The 18,621-nt window shown below is 37.8% G+C and overlaps 1 protein-coding gene across 1 annotated transcript in view; it reads left to right on the top strand.

Moving 5' to 3' along the window:
• Positions 1-12,572, top strand: part of Dcx (doublecortin) — a 69,676-nt gene extending 57,104 nt beyond the window's left edge. Inside the window, exons 6-7 of the mRNA XM_051141598.1 lie at positions 2,116-2,210; positions 9,982-12,572. Coding sequence (XP_050997555.1) covers positions 2,116-2,210; positions 9,982-10,038 — 152 coding nt within the window. The 3' untranslated portion in view covers positions 10,039-12,572. The remainder of the gene's footprint in view (positions 1-2,115; positions 2,211-9,981) is intronic.
• Positions 12,573-18,621: the final 6,049 nt, after the last annotated feature.

Raw genomic sequence — 18,621 nt, 5'->3', positions numbered from 1 at the left:
TCCTTTCCCAAGTCTTAAATTGCTGAAAAAGCCCCGAGGCACTGCTAAATTGCCCAGGTTGTCCTTAAATTTGCAAATCTTCCTGCTTCAGACTATCAAGTGTTGGGATTATAGGCCTATCCCACTATCCCAGCTCCACCCTAAATGCCTTACTGGGTCACACAAGAGACCCACCAAAATCTGGGTCATATATTTAGTCTTCTCCTATGCTGTTTGAATGTCCCCCTGCCACCATCCCCTCAAAGCTTTGTGAGCTATTTGCACTTTGGAAACACATTGTATCCTCTCACACCTTGTCTGGTGCAATTCTAATGCCTAGAATACTTTTCCCCCCTCCTCTTTGCTTAGCTAGTTTCAATTTATTTTCTTAAATGTAGCTTTATTGATATGAATTAATTAAAAACACACAGTAGGTTTTAGTTAGCTACAGAGTTTGCCATAGTCATCATGATTTAATGCCAGAATAATTGTGACTCCAAAACAAAGCTCCCAACCATTAGCAAAAAACATTCCACTTCCATCCACCTCTTTCAATCCCTGGACACTTGCCTGTCCAGATTGTTTTCAAAATACTCAGTGTTGCTTCTTATTTACTTCCAAGTCCCCTTATTTCATATTCTGTCTTTTGGGCTCTAAGAATAGCCCGTGAAGGCCTTTATCCTCATACTTACTTTACCTAATCCTTTCTTTCCTCTCCCCAGGAAGCTATGCATTTATTTCTCAACCCCAATATCTAATCTTTGCCTGGCTCATGGCTAGTGCTCCATAGCTATTGCTAATGGTATGAATGACAGGGCAGATGCCCAAGTGGTCATTTTTCAGCTCATTTGAACATGAATAATCTCAGCAATCACCACAATGGAGCAACTTCTGTGCTTCTGTTTCTTCCCTTGATGGGTGTGTTTTTGAAAGTAGGGAAACACTATTGTAAGTGGTGGAGAGGAGGTATATCCTCAGGGAATATTCATGATACAGAACTTTAAACCATATCTGTGGAACTAACACAATATTCTTACACTACCTTTTACTTAAATGTTTACTATCCTTCTGCCTCACTCAACTATATACCTCGAAGACACTCTGTTTTGGTAGCATACTTCAGAATGTCTTTCTAGTAATATAGGTTCTATGATTAAAACATATTTCAGCGTAAGAAAGCAGAACATCTCATGAGTAACCACTTAGTTATCCCATTTTGTTATAACACCTTTCTTCTTTCATATTAAAAGTGCTCCTTATCAAGGGGACAGAAAACAGTTTGAAATTGCTATGGAGTTAGCAAGATGTTCAAAACTCAGTTGTCACATTTCTATTCTGTTCTCGGCTGAACACAGGTTGGGCTTGTACCGTGATGCTGTTCACAATTATCTAGAATAGATTTCTGTTTCTCTATGCCTTTTTGCTCTGTTCTTGGTTCTAACCTCATTATCTTTCTTGCCTCCATGCCAGATCTTCCACTATCCCTCTTCACTCTTCTGTGACATTTTTTCCCATTGGAGCTCTTCTTTAAAATTTACTTTCTGCTTCTCCAATGGATTTCATTCTCCTTTCTGATAAGTCTATTTTCTGTTTCCTTCTGTTGTTTTCACCCTGGACATGGTAGTAAGGGAAGAGGAGGTGGGAAAGAAAGGGTAGAGATTGGTAGTCGGTATGTTCTATACCAACCTCATTCAATTGACTCCAGCGGGGATACGTCCTAGCCAAAGTAGCCATATTTCTTACCCTTAATATAAGGCACATATATTCTCTGTATCTTATCTTAGCTACAATATTAAGGTAAAATAATACTTTCTCAAGCTGCCTCCCACAGATGTGAGGATCAAACCTGGTAAGTAATATGAAAAAGTTTTGAAAAGAAACAGATCCCTGTTACTGAGAAGCACTGGGTAGGGTGAGGATTATGGATGGCTTCCACTGTGTGGGACCACATTAACCAAGGGTGGAAGTTTTTAGGACATTTGAAGAATGTCTTTCTTTTCGTTTGGTTTGATTCCATCAAATCATTTGGTTGATTTTGTACTTTGTTTGAATGGTCTTAGTGTCTTAGGAGAAGAGAACCTACTCTTTTATATGCTGTTGGTTTTTATTCTGTCTTTTTCTCTTGCCTTGGGTTAGCAAATGGCACTTCCAGCAGTCAGCTTTCAACACCCAAGTCGAAGCAGTCTCCCATCTCTACACCAACAAGCCCGGGAAGTCTGCGGAAGCACAAGGTATTATGTCTCTTATACCTTACTAAACCCCTTTGCACTTAGAGTTTCTTAAAAGGCTGGGTGGAGGTGTGAGCAACCATTGTACTTCAACAATACTGGGAAGCCAGCAGTCCCTCTATTGACTCCATTAAATTGAAGTCCCAAGAATCCCAGCAGGGAACAAACCTTGAATCAGTTGAATTGATTTCCCTAGCCCTTGTTTTTAAATTTTTCAGTTCAATTTTAGCATTTTCCCCAAAGTAGTACCAAGATTTTCTTTCTGAAGCAACGATAGAAATCAAACCATTGGCTCACCAATTCCATCATATAGTAAAGGGGATGCTAAGGGCAACTTATGTCACTGGGTTCCAGTCAATGGATGTACTGTAAATATAGCAGTTAAAAGTTTCACTGAGTTGGGCCTGGAGAAATGTCTTAATAGTATAAGAACACATACTGCTCTTCAAGAGGATCTAGGTACAGTTCCCAAAACCCACACCATCTAGCTCATAAACACCTATTAATTCTAGTTCTGGGGAATCTTCTGCCCTCTTCTATTCTGCACAAGTACTGTACACGTGTGATGCACATACTTATGCTGAGACACAAACATTACAAATTTTTAAAAGTTGCAATGGGTTACTTTCTTTAGATTTGCTGGACATCAATGAATAATTGGACCTTAGTTTCACTGTGTGTATTCTTCTTAACTAGGGAGATTGTTGGTCAGTGAATACATAAAGGAAGCTCATTTTGCCAGTAGCATTGGGAAACATTTTGACCCCTTAGCTAGCTCAAAGAAATACATCATTAAATCATGGCAGAATAGGAGCTGGAGATGTAGTTCCATGATTATTTGCCTGCTATACCCAAAACTTTATATTTAATAAATACTGTAAAAATTTCCCTAGGATCAATTTCCAAAAATATTTCTTCTCAGAAATATCTTCTATGTAGAGAATATGGCATGTTCACTGTTTTAAATCTCTTATACCTCAGATCATAAGGGGTTCTTTTTTCCTCTGATTATCACACTGGAGAGCAAGTTCCACTAGAGCTTTTTGTCTACTGGCCCAAAGGTCTTGATGTGACATGCAAACTGGCAAAGTCTCACCAGTATGTTCAATTCCATCATACAGTCACCAGAACAGAAGATTTTTAGATTGAAATATTGTATAGGACTACTCCAGTAATACTATGAAGTTCTACATAGACAAGGAAATTGAAACCAATCCAGTTAGCTAAATGACTTACTAGGGCAACAAAATTAGCAATGGACCTAGAATGCAAGTCATGTTAGAGTCAGTTAACACTAGTTTGTGTTTTTTAATGTGGAAGTGGGAAGCTCATGAGGCCTCAACCTTAGACAAAGAACTACAGGCAACTAAGGAATGCCAAGAGCAGGAGAACCAGTCTTCCCTGGGGAAGAGCACACCAACTGGTTATCCAATACCAAGTGGTCATCCCTGAAAACACACAGACAAGTAACATTATATAGACTGAGCATGTTGCTATTTATGTATTTGGAAACACACACACACACACACACACATGCACACACACACACACACACAGAGCTCTTTTTTTTACCTCTATGTGTAATAACATCCTGCTATTAGCCTTAACTTGGTCACAGAATGAATATTTGGACCATAGAAATGAGCAAATGAATCAAGATTATCATTTTCCCCACAGAAAGTCAATTGCTAAATACTTAACAGCAGGGCTGGAGAGAGACTCAGTGGGAGAGGCACTTGTCAGGAAGCCTGACAACTTCACTGCAATCCCTAGAAATCTACCCAAGGTTGACCTCTGACTTCCATATGTGTGCTGTAGTGTAGGAAAGTATAAACACACACACACACACACACACACACACACACACACACACACACACACACAATTTGATGTAACTTTAAAAACATTTCCGATACATCATTATCTTTCTTTACAGCACTCCTTTAGTTTCCTGGTTAATTTGGCCTTTCCCTTCCCTGTTATTGATGATGCCTGCTCTTTTCCTGTAATCACCCCTTTTATTTCTGGTATTGATGAACTCAGCTGTCTCTGTTATCTTTTTTACCCGGAGGTTGTGAGAGGTGTGACAATCACTTTACACTTTTGGTTATCTGTTAAGTACCAAAGTTTGTGAATATAGATATTTCAAATGGAAACGACCCATCTCTGATGATGCAGCTTCCATGAAGATCCTTCTAGACGTCATTGCTTCTTAATGTCCTTTCACTCTATGATTTTCTGCGACAACCTTTCTTTCTGGGAAGTGTGCTCTATGCCAGCACTTTCCCTTGAACTTTCCCAGGGTGCCAGGACTGCTTGGGCATTTTCTCTGCACACACATTTCATTCAGCCTCTCCCTGGCATGTACACCCAGTTCATTTAGGTTGAGAACCAGTTCTGTGTAAATCATTCAGGTGAGTTTTGGTATTATCAAATTGGTTTCTCATAGTTGGATTTGTAGACACTTGTAGCTTGTTTATTTTTTACTGTATTGTATAAACACTTTCTGTCACTGAAGAACTAGACAAAGATCATGAGTTGCAGCATTGCCAGAGCTGGACTCTTCTCTTTGTGGAGTTCTCAGTGTATTGTGTTCTTTATTTTTTTTCTTTATTTTTTAATTTATTCAAATTTAATTTTTTATTAATTTATTCAGATTACATCTCAGTTGTTATCCCTTCATTTATATCCTCCCATTCCTCCCTCCCTCCCTCTTTCACCCTATTCTGCTACCCTAGGTCTGTGACAGAAAGGGAACTCCTCCCCCACCACATGGTCAAAGCCTACCAAGTCTTATCCTGGTAGGTGTATTGTATTGTTAAGGTTAATTTGTACGACAGAAAAACATAATAAGTTATATCATACTTTTCTAGTCAAGCTGTTAAATAAAATATATACTTAGATTTTGGCATAATATACTATTTAAAACACTTTTTATCACTTCAAACTTGCAGAGGATTTGTAGTAATACTCTATTATTTCCATTTTGCCCCTAGTTGTATATGGATATAAACCTTTATTTTTAACTGTTTTTCTGAGGCATTTGAGATTAAGTTGCAAATATAATGCTCTATAATACCGAAACATCCAATGTATGCTTCCTAAGAACAAAGAAGTTTATAACCATCGCACAATTTTCAACAGCATGAGATTTAATCAACAAAGATTGTTATAGTCTGTGTTCAAATTTTATCAATTACCTTGGTGACATTCTTTTTCTGGTCAAGGATTTAATATAGGATCAAGCCTTCCATTCATCAGACAGTAGGGTTTTTTTTTTTTTTTTTTTTTTTTTTGCATTTTTTTTTTTTTTTTTAAATCTGGAAGGGTTCCTGAAATTTTATCTTTCAGGACAGTACATTCTAGAAATGAAGCTGTGTATCCCTTTTTGTGTATCCTACCAGGAAGCAATGGCTTCACAGTTACATGGCCAGAAATGGTGACTGAGTTTACTTTTTGCAATAAGCTAAACGATGGTTGTAACCTTGGCTCAGTCCTTCCAGGTCTGAGCTTTGCATCGTCCCTTCACCCTGCTTGCTACCTGAGCCTCAGGACCAACAGTGTCCCTAGGCAGTGTGCAGAGCAGATCTCATCTGAACTTCTATCCAAGTGGACCTGAAAGGTGTGAGTCATAGTGGAGACAGGAAGCAGGTGGCTGAGGCAATCACTTTCCTTCTGTGGGACTGGAAACAATCTTGAAGTCCTAGCATCCCCTTGGTGACTTTTGATGGCTGTCCTGGGGCTCTAAGCTGTAATCAGATGTTTGGCTTCTCTTAGGCAGCTCATGGAGAATCCTCTAATGCAGCTGCAATGGGGTTAGCCAAAGTCCGCATACTCAAGTGCTGCAATATGGACACACAGTACATCTTAAGGTCGTTAATGAGAACAACATTTCATTTTGTATTGCTATACTGCTTTAACCTTTCACAAGCCACATTCTTGCTTATCCTTGCAATATCCTTGTCAAAGAGAAAGGACAAGTTAGCCTTCCCACTTTACAGAGGAGGGCAAATGTTACAGAGAGTAATGACAGACTCAGTATGGTTTGACAAATATTTATTGAAGACTGCTTTTGGAGATAATACCCTGTTAAAGATGTTTTAAAATATAAAAACATAGGGAAGCTCTTTGATTTAATTAAAATCATTTTCAGTTCAGTTTAGTGATTTCGCCAATAGTTATAAACTTGAAGAATTTTCTGCAAAATGGAAATGAAAGGAAAATATACCTGATGTAGTACCTGAACATATCTCCATAACATCATTTAAATACACACTTTTTTTCTACTTGCATATTTCTTTTGCCCTTCTAGCAGTGGTCAAAAAGACGGTTTGATGAATAAAGTCAGGTCCTGACCCTAAAATCACAGGCATAATTAACTCGAATATAAATGGCTTTGGATAATATAAGCAAGAGTACAAAACAGGGTGGGAAGGACATTTGATGGGGACCCAAGGAAGGTGGGAGCTGGCAAAGACTTCACAGATGTGCTACTTACCTTGGGTCTTGAATAAGCTTTGAAAAGGCTGGTGAGGCAAACAGATGTGCAAACCATAAAACATCAGTAAGAGCAGGGTTTGTTTGAAAAAACTAGCAGGCCCTAACTAGAAGCCAGGTTTCTCCAATGTCCTTCTTGAATTCTTTTGGACTATAAGCTTCTTGGACCAAAGACCAACTTTTGTTTTCTCTAATGCAATAGTATTGCCAGCACAGCTGTATTTGTTACAAACATTTTGTTCTGTAGGGCTCCAAGGGACTAAGCAAATGAATTTCAGGTGCAAATTATTTGTATTGTTAAGCAATATGTGTGTTTCTGTATTTCTACCTATCAATCAACAAAAATGGAATGTTGAGGTAATTACATTTTCTGAACATTGTTCTTCCCTTACAAAACCCCTCAGGCTTTAAATATGAAATGAATTGATAGAAACATAAAAGCAGTTCATACCTAACTTTATTCCTACAGATTCTTTCCATAGCCCAAATCTTAACTCTAAGTCACAGCAATTACAAGAAGAGTTCCCACAATTCTACCCTTAGACCTCTTCTCATTTCTTACGAGATAAAGTCTTCAATAATCTGATGTGATTATCTCTGCCAAACAAGCAAATAATTAGATTTATATTAACATTTTAAAATAACTCAAGATAAATTTAGTTAAAAACAATCAACAATGAAATTATACACCAGACAATACGCATTTACCTCAAAACTAAGAATTGAATACTGAGCAAAGGAGACAAGACATAAAAGAGCTAGACCCCGATATAATTCTTCTTTACTAGAAACTACTTTAAATATTAGTAGATTAAGTGTTTAAATCAAAAGCGGTGATTAGCAGAATAGTTTTTTTTTTTTTTTGATGTCACGACTCATCTTTATGCTGTCCAAAACAGAAGCAATATAGACAGAAAGACATAAATGTGTTGAGAGTAAAATCATAGGGGAAAAATCTATTAAGAAAATGGGAAGATAGAGGTAAAAAGATACAAATTAGCAGATAAATTAGATGAACAAATAGATCTAACATACTAAAGCTATGGTGGATATATAAACATTAGGAAAAAGTGAACTTAAAGGAAGTTTGTTACTGGGGAAAAATACAAAATATTGATGGTGAAAGGGTTAATTCTTCCAGAAAAAATAGATTTATAAATATCTGTGTGCCCCTTAAGAACATTGTACCAGTATACATGTAACTGAAACTAAGATGGGTAATTCAACTGTATTAACTGAAAAAATCCAATACCCCAAATTGAAAAATGAGTATTATCATGAGATAGAAGACCAATAAGTAAGCCCTTTTAAGGCCTTGCTATGGACTACAAAATATTTAACTGTCCTAGTCCTAAAATTTTATGAACTATGAGCCCAGTTCTGCATTTTGTTTTCCCCAGTTGCATAAAAAGACAAGAAATGAGATGGATACTGAAATTTAGTGAACTGTCTGGGTGTTTCTCAGGAAGTACATAAAGACTTTGAGTAATATAAAGGCCACTTGGAGACTTTTACCCCACTGAAGCACTGGGCCTCAACATTCATCTCTATATTCAATTGTTTAATTCCTATCTTAATACAATTTAAATTAATACTAACTTCATTTAAATTCTGTCTAAAATTTTTGCTACAGGGTAGCCCTATTTCTTTTCTCCTCTTTTGGCTTCTTAGAAACATACAAATTGTGTCTTTATACACAAAATGACCATCAACACATTTTTGTAATTACCAGATCATACAGTTGTCTTTTGAAATAAACCAGACACAGAAAGAGAACTATTATATGATCTCATTTGTGTGTGGATTTTTTTTTGAAAAAAAAAAAAAAATTCAAATAACTAGAGATGGAGAACAGAACAGAAGATACCAGAGGGACTAGAGGGGTGGAGGAAATGGGGCATGTATATCACAGATACATAACAGAAAAACTGTATGAACATATCAGACAAGCCATGTGAACCAATATACAAATCTAATCTACAAAGGGACTGAATTTAATAAAACTATTAGGAAGGAAGTAGATTTAATTGCCCTTCTTGTACAAGAAAAGAACTGTGAATCCATAGATATTATTTACTTTTCTATAGTAACTATTTTATTATCTGTATATCCCATAGCCTCATGTAATAAACCTAAAATATATAAAATAAAAATATAAGCATATTTTCAATCAACATGAAAGAAAACATTTACAAAAGCTAGTGTATGTAGTCTCTAAAACGTATTTACAACTTTACCCTACTGATTTTTTATTAATGTAAATCTGAATTATTACTATAGTTCCTTGAGAGACCTCTCTTTAGTATTTGTATTAGGACAAATATGCCAGTGGGAAAACTATTCGAAAGGATTTGAGTTCTTTAAATGTTTCCAGTAAGCCTTTGTTGTTAATTGGCTCTGTGAATGTTGGGTCATGATTTCAATAGTCTATCGGGCAGTTAACAACTGTAGCCTACCCTTTATTGCTGCTTTTACAGAGCCCTAAAGTCATCTGAGGCTGAAAGATTAGGAGCATCTCAGGTTTTCACTGAGCATATACTAAGTCATCAACATGTAGCTAGACACTTAGAGTCCCTAGTATATATATTTAGAGAGTTTCAAAGCTCACCATGGACAGATAATTTTACAGTTTTCCTTATATTGTTTTTACACATTTTATTTTCCCAAGTTTTATCCATGTACACACAGACGCACTTTATGGAAAGCTTTATTTTTATTTTTATTCTTTTTTAGAGACAAGGTATCACGATATAGCTCTGGCTATCCTGGCACCTACTGTACAGACCAGGCTGGCCTCAAACCCACAAATATCTGCCTACCTTTGACTCCCAAGTGCTGGGGTTAAAGGTGTGTTCTACCACACTGAGCATTACTAAAAAGATGAATACCTCCTGAAAGTGCTAATTGCAACAAGTGCTCTATGGATCAAATCAAATAAAGGAGAACTCTGTGAGAAGGCTCCCACACAGGTCAATGTGACAATTCTTTGGAAATAAGACATTAGGGGTTCTTCAAATGCAACTGCATTACTCAGTGCCTTCTAAGTTGCAGTTTTGTGGATATTGGAGGTTGCTGGTTTTCAAAGATACTGTGGAGGGAAAATGGAAACAGGGCAAGCCAAGACACCAAAACTCTTAGTAGTTTTTATTTAAACTCAGTTGTCTTTCTTAAATAAATACTTCTTATTTTGTTATAAGTATTTGATTCATTTCAAACCATTTCAAAGCTCACGGTACCTAGTAAAGGAGAGTTAACTTTGTCTCTTCTTTTCTTACAGGACCTGTATCTGCCACTGTCGCTGGATGATTCCGATTCACTTGGAGATTCCATGTGAAAGGTGATAGGCCATATTAAAGCCTATCATTAAAGCAAAATGCTTCCTTTCAAGTGACCAACAAGGCTATTGGTGCTTAAACATTTTTGTTGTTATTGTTCTTGTTGTTATGTTTCAAAGCACTCTGTAGTATGTAGGGTTTATTTTCATGTGACTTCTCTTCTGGGCCACTAATTCACAATTACCAATTCTGAGAGATCGATTGATAACCATCCTTTTGAGTGATTTTCCAGAACTGCAAAATGTGCTAGTTTATGACCTCTCTACTGAATGCTTAGGGGCCTTTGTATTTCCCCCACTCAATTTGTTCAGATACTAGTCTTTCTTCTGTGGAAGGCTGTTTACATACATATCACTTGTGTGTGGGAAAGCATTCATATGCAGATCAAAAAGTGAAAAACCCAAGTGTCCCTTGCCTCTGTATCTTCAGAATGCTGGAGGATCTCAGGAGAGTGGCAAGTCAGATCCTTGGCCTTACTCATTGCTCTTAATTGAGCCCCCAGTGTATTGTCTAGCATTAATCCTGGCTGTTGACAGGGAGAAACACCAGCTAGTTATAATGTGACACCATGTGCTTAGGGCTATGGTATAGGGCTAGCTGAAAGAGATGAGGCAGAATTGGGGGCAAAAACTGCCCAAGTTTCAGTAGGATGTATATAAAGCACAGTGGATTCCTGCTTAATCCCTGTATTGGGGAAAATTGGAGTCAATAAATAATCAATGAGTTTGGGGTACATGATGTCACATATATGATTCCTCCAGGAGGTTTTCTAACATACAAAGTTAGTACATGAATGGTATGGTATCCATCTAGCTCTGTTCTATTGAATGCCTTGTAAACAACCAACACTACAAACACTGTGAGAATTTGTTTTCAAGTCTGATACCTTTTGGTCGCTTTTTATAGCAAGAAACCATATCCTTTTTATAAAAACTCAAGTCTGTATTTCAGGAGCAAAACTCTTCAGGCTCCTTTTTTATAAGCTGGTGATTTTTTTCCTTTGTCTAAAAAACACAAGTAGAAAATTTAGCAAAAAAAATACAGAAGAATACTGTAGTTTAGAAATCATGCTCTCACTGCCAAACAGAAAGCTCCAGGAGAAAACACAATGACTAGAGGCCACTTCAATAGAATCAGTCTTTTGATACCTTTTTAACAGTTACACTTAACAGTAATAATTTCAATGTGGACCAGACATTCTAATTATATTTTAAATGAAATGTTATGGCATATTTTAAGTAACTCTTTTTTATCTATAATATTTCATACTTAAGATGCAGAGACCTTTCACTTGTCTTTAACATTAGAAAGGATTTCTCTTTATTAAGGATTGATCACTTGAAATAACTCTCAGTCTTTGAGGTACAGGTTTGTAACACTGTTTTTTTGTCTGTAGTCATAGCCCATAATAGCCAAGACAGCTAAATTTAGGTGAAAGCCATGCATGCCAATTCTGTGTTTGATTTTAATAGATAGGAAGATTTCCTTTATTTCTTTGTAATTGTTCAGATAATTTGAAAGATGCTGCATTCAAAGCCAAGATGTTGTTTGGCTGCTGAATGACATGCAGTTGTCCCTTCATTCTAAGTAGAATGAGTATGGGGATCATGTGTGTGTGTGTGTGTGTGTGTGTGTGTGTGTGTGTGTGTGTGTGTGTGTGTGTGTCTAGGCTGCTTCATAATTAGGAAATACTGCAGGATAGCTCAACATGAATTGATGGCAACTTGGTGGCATTGCTGATGTTCAGGGGGAAGGAGGATGGAAGGGATAACTAGAGCCCCCTTGATAATTTTCAGATGTCCTTAATTACCAGATTACAAGAATCATTTTCTTTTTTGGTTCAGGAGAAGTGGGATGAGGAGAGTTCTGGCTTCTGGTTAAACTGGTCATCGAAGAAGCAAAATGATGAGGTTTTGCTCTTGTCCCCCATTTATTTGTATATCCACATGAAATGATTAAGAAGCCCATTTTACTCAGCTCCTATTCCTTTCTAGAAGCTCAGTAATTTCTTAGTGCCTCCAAGAACATTTGAGTTAAGTATGGAAAATTGGTTTTTTGAGATGGATAGAAATTGTGGTGGGAGGTCTATTTTTAACCCCTGGCCAGGGCCTCCAACACATTCTAAGTGGGTCTTTCAACACATTCCATGTAGCTCTCAGTATTCATTTAAGATGAAACATGGAAATCCCATTGAAAGAGTAGGGGGAAAGAAAATTTAAAGTTCCCCATGACCAGGCTTCTTGGTAGTTCTTTGAGTGTTCCCATACTTGTAGCATATATAGCACTAGAAAATACTAGGGGCATATCTTTTTTAGAATGTTCTTGCAACAGACACTTGCCCGCTGTCTTTCTTGAAATGAACTACAGGTAAACGTTTAACAAATACTTTTTATTTATATACAGGCATATATGAAAGGAAACGGTTTTTTGTTTGTTTTTGTTTTTGTTTTAACTGCTGGTTCATGTGACAGGGCTTGGTATAGTTGAAAACTCCAATAATTTCCATTGAAATTGGCTCATATTCAAGTATTATTTTTTTACACAATTGAGTTCCTACTCATTCTCATTTTTACCTAATCCAGTTTTACCACTTTAGTCCCATTGAGTTAGGTATGCATGGTCAGCAAGGATTTGCCACTGCTTCCCATAACGTCTCTCTCTCTCTCTCTCTCTCTCTCTCTCTCTCTCTCTCTCTCTCTCTCACACACACACACACACACACACACACACACACACACACACACACACACACACACAGAGTCCATGTTGCTTGTTCCTACCTCCTGACTTTTCTTCCCCACTGAAATAGAAATAGGGGCAAAAAAAAAGGGAAATGTATATATGGGGGCTGGGTTGAACAACTAACTTCATAAATAGTGCTAACTAGAATTAAAGAGAAAAGCTTCTTTTCTCATAACTGTTTTGGAAAGGATAGCCATTAGCATGACTTCTTTGTGTCCTTATGAACTTTAGTATTAGCCTAGTCAGAAGCATAACATTTTCTAGCTGGAAGGAAGCTTAAGATCACATCATCTGCTCCAAATTCTTCATTTTCTTAAGGCCAGGAAACAGACAAAGAAGTAAAGTGATTTTCCCCCAAGGTCACACAGCTGCCCACTGGCAGTGCTGGCATTAGAACCTACACCTCTTGGCTCTTATGCCATGGTCTCTTCTAACTAGCCAGTATTGTCTTCTGTGAGGCTCCTGAAAATTCTTTCCCAGGGTCATGTTGCATCCTGGATCCATATGCTATTTTGTTGATCTCAGCAAGAAATCCACTTAGCAACATGTGCTGCAGATGGCTCCAAAGAGAAGGAGGCATTGAGGTATTGAGCACCAGAGGCCCACCTTGATAGATCTTCTGAATAGCCCCCCCGAACTGCTCTAAGTAGAATAGGAGATGCCTACTTTCCCTCTTATCAGCTTCCTTCAATGTCATCTCACACTGGTGGTTCCTCCCAGGACAAGGGGGAGTGGTTGCTTGTTTCCAGAGCAGAGAAAATAAGAAATGAAGAATAGCTTTGTTTATCCTGGGTTGCTCAGATGACTCTTTTATCATGTAAAAAACTAGTCAGGCTACCAGGTAGTGAGCTAAGCAAGAGAAATATAATCAAGTCTTAAGTTTCTTCTCAATCTCAATGTCCCCATAGTCATGCTGCCTGATGCAAACAATTTTCAGGTATAAGCAAGTGGTTTTGTCACTAAATTGTGCCCTGGATGATATTAAATATTTATATTTGTACCAAAATAGCACACAGTGACTTTACATACTATATCCTATCCCTTTGTGTAGCTTCTTTCTGTGGCTTCCCATGACAGAAATTAGGGCAACATAATCTGTACGTGTGGGTTTCTTTGCAGCAAGGCTCTCCGGAAACTAACGAATATTAATTGAATTCTAATCACCCTCTTACTGGGTTTACCCAAGATCAGGAACTTCTCTATCCTTTCTTCTCCTCTCTAGCTGAGAGTGACCAAGGAATCCTAAAGTGGGCATGTGGCCTCTCTATTCTAGATACTTCTTAGAATCATCCAGCCTAAGTTTAAGTCAAGTAACTCGATTGATTTCTATAAAAATGTGTCTCTATGCCCAGTCTCTTCAATATTCTAGGGAGAGGTTCCCCTATTTCCTCTCATATTTGATTCCAAATGGACTTCACTTTTAGAAAATGGAGAAGTAAATAGGCCCCATCTCCTTGGGATAGGAGAAGTAGCATGTCCATGTGTCCCGAATGAGCTTCTGCAGTGGTGAGATGACACTGCCTCAGGAACAACTGTGCCAAGAGACCTCTCTCCCAGAAGCCCCATATGACAACATAGATTTCCCAACTTACTTCATGGTGGTCTAGTTTGTTATGGACATAAGAGGCATTAGATATTTCTCTTTTCTTTCTTTCTTTCTTTTTAAAATGGTGATTGGAGTCTACTCTTGGGTTCATGGGGCCACTTGGACACATATCTAGGCCTTAGTTATATATTGCCTTTACTATATTAAGAAGTTTAGCTTCTAGGCTCAAACTGGTTTTCTAAGTAGGTCATGGATGTTCTGAAGTGCATTTGGGAAGCAAGAATAGTTCACTGACTTTTTTGTGTTTTCTTTTTGGTTAGAGAGCCATCTTCCCTGGGTTGAAAATAGGGTTTCCTTAGCCATCACACTAAAGGCCTCTTTCTTTCCGTGTAGCCTCTTTGTGTTGAATTGCACGCCCCCTCTTTAAGGACTGACCAAGCTGCTGTGAGATTGGCTATGATTGGCAAAGTGTGAAGTGTTTCTTACATTTACTGGTGTCAAAATCCTCTGAAATTAGAAGCGATTTTTTACCCCTAGCTGCCGTACATGGGCTAGGGGAGTAGAGACTTCTCATTGGAAAGTAAGGTACTTTCCTACTTGGCTTAGAAGGGCAGGTGAGTTGAAAAAGGTCAACAAGAGAGCAAAGAAGTCAGGGAAAAATCTTGTAAACTAAAGCAAAGACCCGAAGGCTTCGGAATTTCTCATTTCTGGGCAAAAACTCAAGGAAATAAATGGCTTTTTGTCATTCTACTTTCCATTTTCTTTATAGATGCCTATATTTGTTCTCAGTTTAAACTCTGTTATCAAGTGCTCATGCCATAGGAAAACCATGCATTCTTTGACTTCTGGAGTCCTTTGCTTCTTCCCACCTCTTCATAGCCTATAAGCTTTGCCTTGGGATTGAAAAGAAATTATTTTCAATCTCAATTCCTGGTCCTACTGCTGTTCAGTCACAAGTCGGTTGATAGAAATCAACCTGATTCTGGCCCCTTCTTTTTCTGTTTTAGTCTCAGCAGATCTTTTCTAGCATCATCCTTTACAGCTCCTAGATGTTAGGTCTTTACCTTCTAAGCAAGCATTGTACAGAACGCTTTGTGCTTTTTTGGTTTTAGTCTGCCATTTTGTACAACAGTGCAAGTGTGCTCTTATAAATAACCAGCTAAACAGGAAAAAAATTCTACCCATCCATTCAAAGTGGCAAAATATTCTTAGTTGATTTTGTGTGATTTGCTCGCTGCAATACAATATCATAGGAGACCACAGATTATTGCTCCTGTCATTTGGTTGGGCTGAGTGGGGGAGAACAGGAACAATTTGCTTAAAACTTTTACCACTCCTCATTAAGCTCTCTGTTATAGCATTGTGATCTATGTGTGCTGCCTGTTGAACTGCTTAAGCTAAACTGGTAGGCAATTGAAGTTAACTTAAGTTAAAAGAGTATTTAACAAATCCAGGCTAGAGAAGAAAAATATTTAGTTGAAATGTATTTGTTCTTCTGATACTAGATTTACCTAACCATTTTTCATTTAACACCAATTGTTCATAATCCAGCACTGCCTGTCCACGTATAAAAAATTATCAGGCTTCTAATTAAGTCAACAGAGTGCACAACCCCTGGGAATGTCAGTGTCACTGCTTGGAAATACCAGATGCATTGTCTAATTTTCTAGTGACTTTTCTTTCTAAGTTCTCTTAAAGGGGTTGAGAAAGTTAGAGGTTATGCTAAAATATATCCAATGTTCGGTGGTGTATTATATTGCAGCATTAAGTCAACAACCCCTTATAAATTATCCACAGCTAGTGCATGGTTAGAGACTGGGTTTTGCATTTTTCATGTGCAGTAAATTATTTAAAATGTTTTTGGTCACCTTTTTTTTGTGCCATTAAACTTGTACAGAAAATGCTTTTATGGCCATTTTCAAAGGGAGAAAGTTTAAGATGGAAACAGCCCACCCTTTCTGCCCTATAGCTGTAGTTAGGATTGAGTAAACTGTAGCAAAACAGCTGTAATTGGTGGTTGTAGTGTTAGAGTTCTTAGCTTGTTAGTGACTACCTTTGGAGAGTAAATGCATGGTCTTGTACATCACCTTTCTTAAATAACTCATTTTAACCTCTGAAAAGAATATATTATTCTATGTGGCCCTCTTCCCTCCCTCGGCTGCCTGCTCCCCAGTATCTTACAATTAACTGTAAATAACTGATTTAGGGGCCAAGAATTCCTGCCAAGTAAAGTCAGCAAAGAGCAAATAAACCAAAAAAGGGGGATGAAAATTTTACAGTTTCTCAGAATTTATTAACCATTTCTCAAGAAATGGCATGTTGATCAAAGGCAACTCTCTTTTACATAAAAATCAGAGGCAAATTAGGAATGTCTTTGGCTGCCGGATTACATTACAGAATTGGATAATTCTTAGAATCACACAAAACAACGATGTCCTTGATCCCTGCATTGTGAGGCATTTGGAGACATCAGAAGCCTGGTGACCAATAGTTATGTGCGGGTGGGGAGGGGGCGGGAAGGAAAGCAAAACTGAGACAGACCTGAAACACATGTTCAGGGGTTTCAACTACCCCTTAGTCAGCAAAAGCAAGGATATAGGTTTAGGTGCGTTGATGTCTGTTTCCCAGGCAATGCTTAGCACACTCTTAGACTGTGAGTGATGCAGTCTAAGGCAGTGTTTCAAGAAGACAGTCTTTTTGGTTTACTGTCATCTCTTGGACTGTTATGTTTGGCAAGGCCAATGTAAGCTGGTTGGAGCAGGCTCTTTATATTTCCTGTGACCTTTAACCTCCCCCACCATAATTTGATGAGGGTTCTTTGGTTTGAGGACTTCAAGGTTGTCTAGAGAAGTTCCCCCGTGTGTGTGAGGTGTTGTGAACTGTGAACACTGTGCATCTTCAGTGTTCAATACTGGGCAGCCAAAGAGCTGCTCTTGCAATCTTTTTTGGCTCTCAAGCTCTGTTCTCCATCGAATTCTCATTTCTGTGTATATTTGCAAGATGTGTGTAATGTCATTTTCCAAAAATAAAATTTGATTTCAATATTTCTGGCTGACATTCTCTTTTTTCAATCATTGAACCAATGATCATATAACCACAAAATGTCCAAGCTGGCAGGAAAGTTAGACATTAGATTGTTCAACCCCTCAATTTTATAGATGAGGAAGCTGAGAATCAATGTATGATGGAAATACCATAATTAACAGCACAGCATGTCTGCAGCATATAAGATCTTGGATCTCTCTCTATAGTTGAGTAGGAATCAAATCTTCTTTTGTTCATAAAATATTTTGGCTAAGGTAAGTCTGTGTCACCAAATAAGAGGCAATTTCTGTTGCTGTGCTTTCTGAAGGAGTAGAATAAGCTTTTCAAAATTCTTGAAAATATCTTTATGTTTATGATAATATCTTTAGGAGGTTTCTGGCGCAGCCACTCAGGGAGAAGGGACACATAGATGTTGAACTCATTAATGATTGAAACTGTTTTTTGTTTGTTTGTTTTTTCAAAAATTGGGCAGGGAAGTAAATAGGTATTTTTTCAATATCCTAATCAAGCAAAATTTAAGGCAACTAATTCTCCAAGGGTTTCAAGTCAAATCTATCTTTTTCTTTTAAATCCCAGTCTGTGGCAAACACTGGTTTAGCTTAAAATGAAAAAGAAATAGAGAAATGGATATGGGCTAAGTTTTAGAAATCAGGTATTTGATATTTGAAGGGAGTTTTTCCTGTGAGCACCCAATTTCCTCCCTCTTTCCCCTCATCTTTCATCATCTTGGCCACACATTGAGGAACAACCAGCACCACCTAAGAAGCTTGTGGGTAATGTTCAGCCTCAGGGTCCTCGCTCCAGACACGGCATCAGGAACTCTGAGAGCAGGACCTGGGGATTATGGGTGAACTAGTACTACAAGAGGGCTCTGAAGCCCTCCCTCACTTGGCAACTCCATGAATTGGTGAATTCCATTTCTTCTTACTTAAGACTTAGCTAGAATGAATGATGCCATGAGCTATTTGGGTTCAGTGTTTGCATCTCTACCTAAAAATCAGACCGAAGAGACTTTTTTCATAGGATTTCTATAATTGTAGGATTTTTTTTTTCTTTTCTCTTTTCTTTCTTTTTTTGGAGAGAACTGTGGTTTTTACAACTCAACACAAAACTTAACTAAATAAAGAAGAAGGGTTTTTCCCCGCTATTGCAAGGGGCCAAGACGGGGACTTGAGATGAAGAGCAGAGATGTGGTGATTAGAGACTGTGGATAGAAAAATGTCAGAAATTGGTGGGCCAATTGGAATAG

This window comes from Acomys russatus, chromosome X, assembly GCF_903995435.1.
Source record: "Acomys russatus chromosome X, mAcoRus1.1, whole genome shotgun sequence".
Lineage (NCBI taxonomy): Eukaryota > Metazoa > Chordata > Mammalia > Rodentia > Muridae > Acomys > Acomys russatus.
This window is presented reverse-complemented; position numbering and strand designations above follow the sequence as displayed.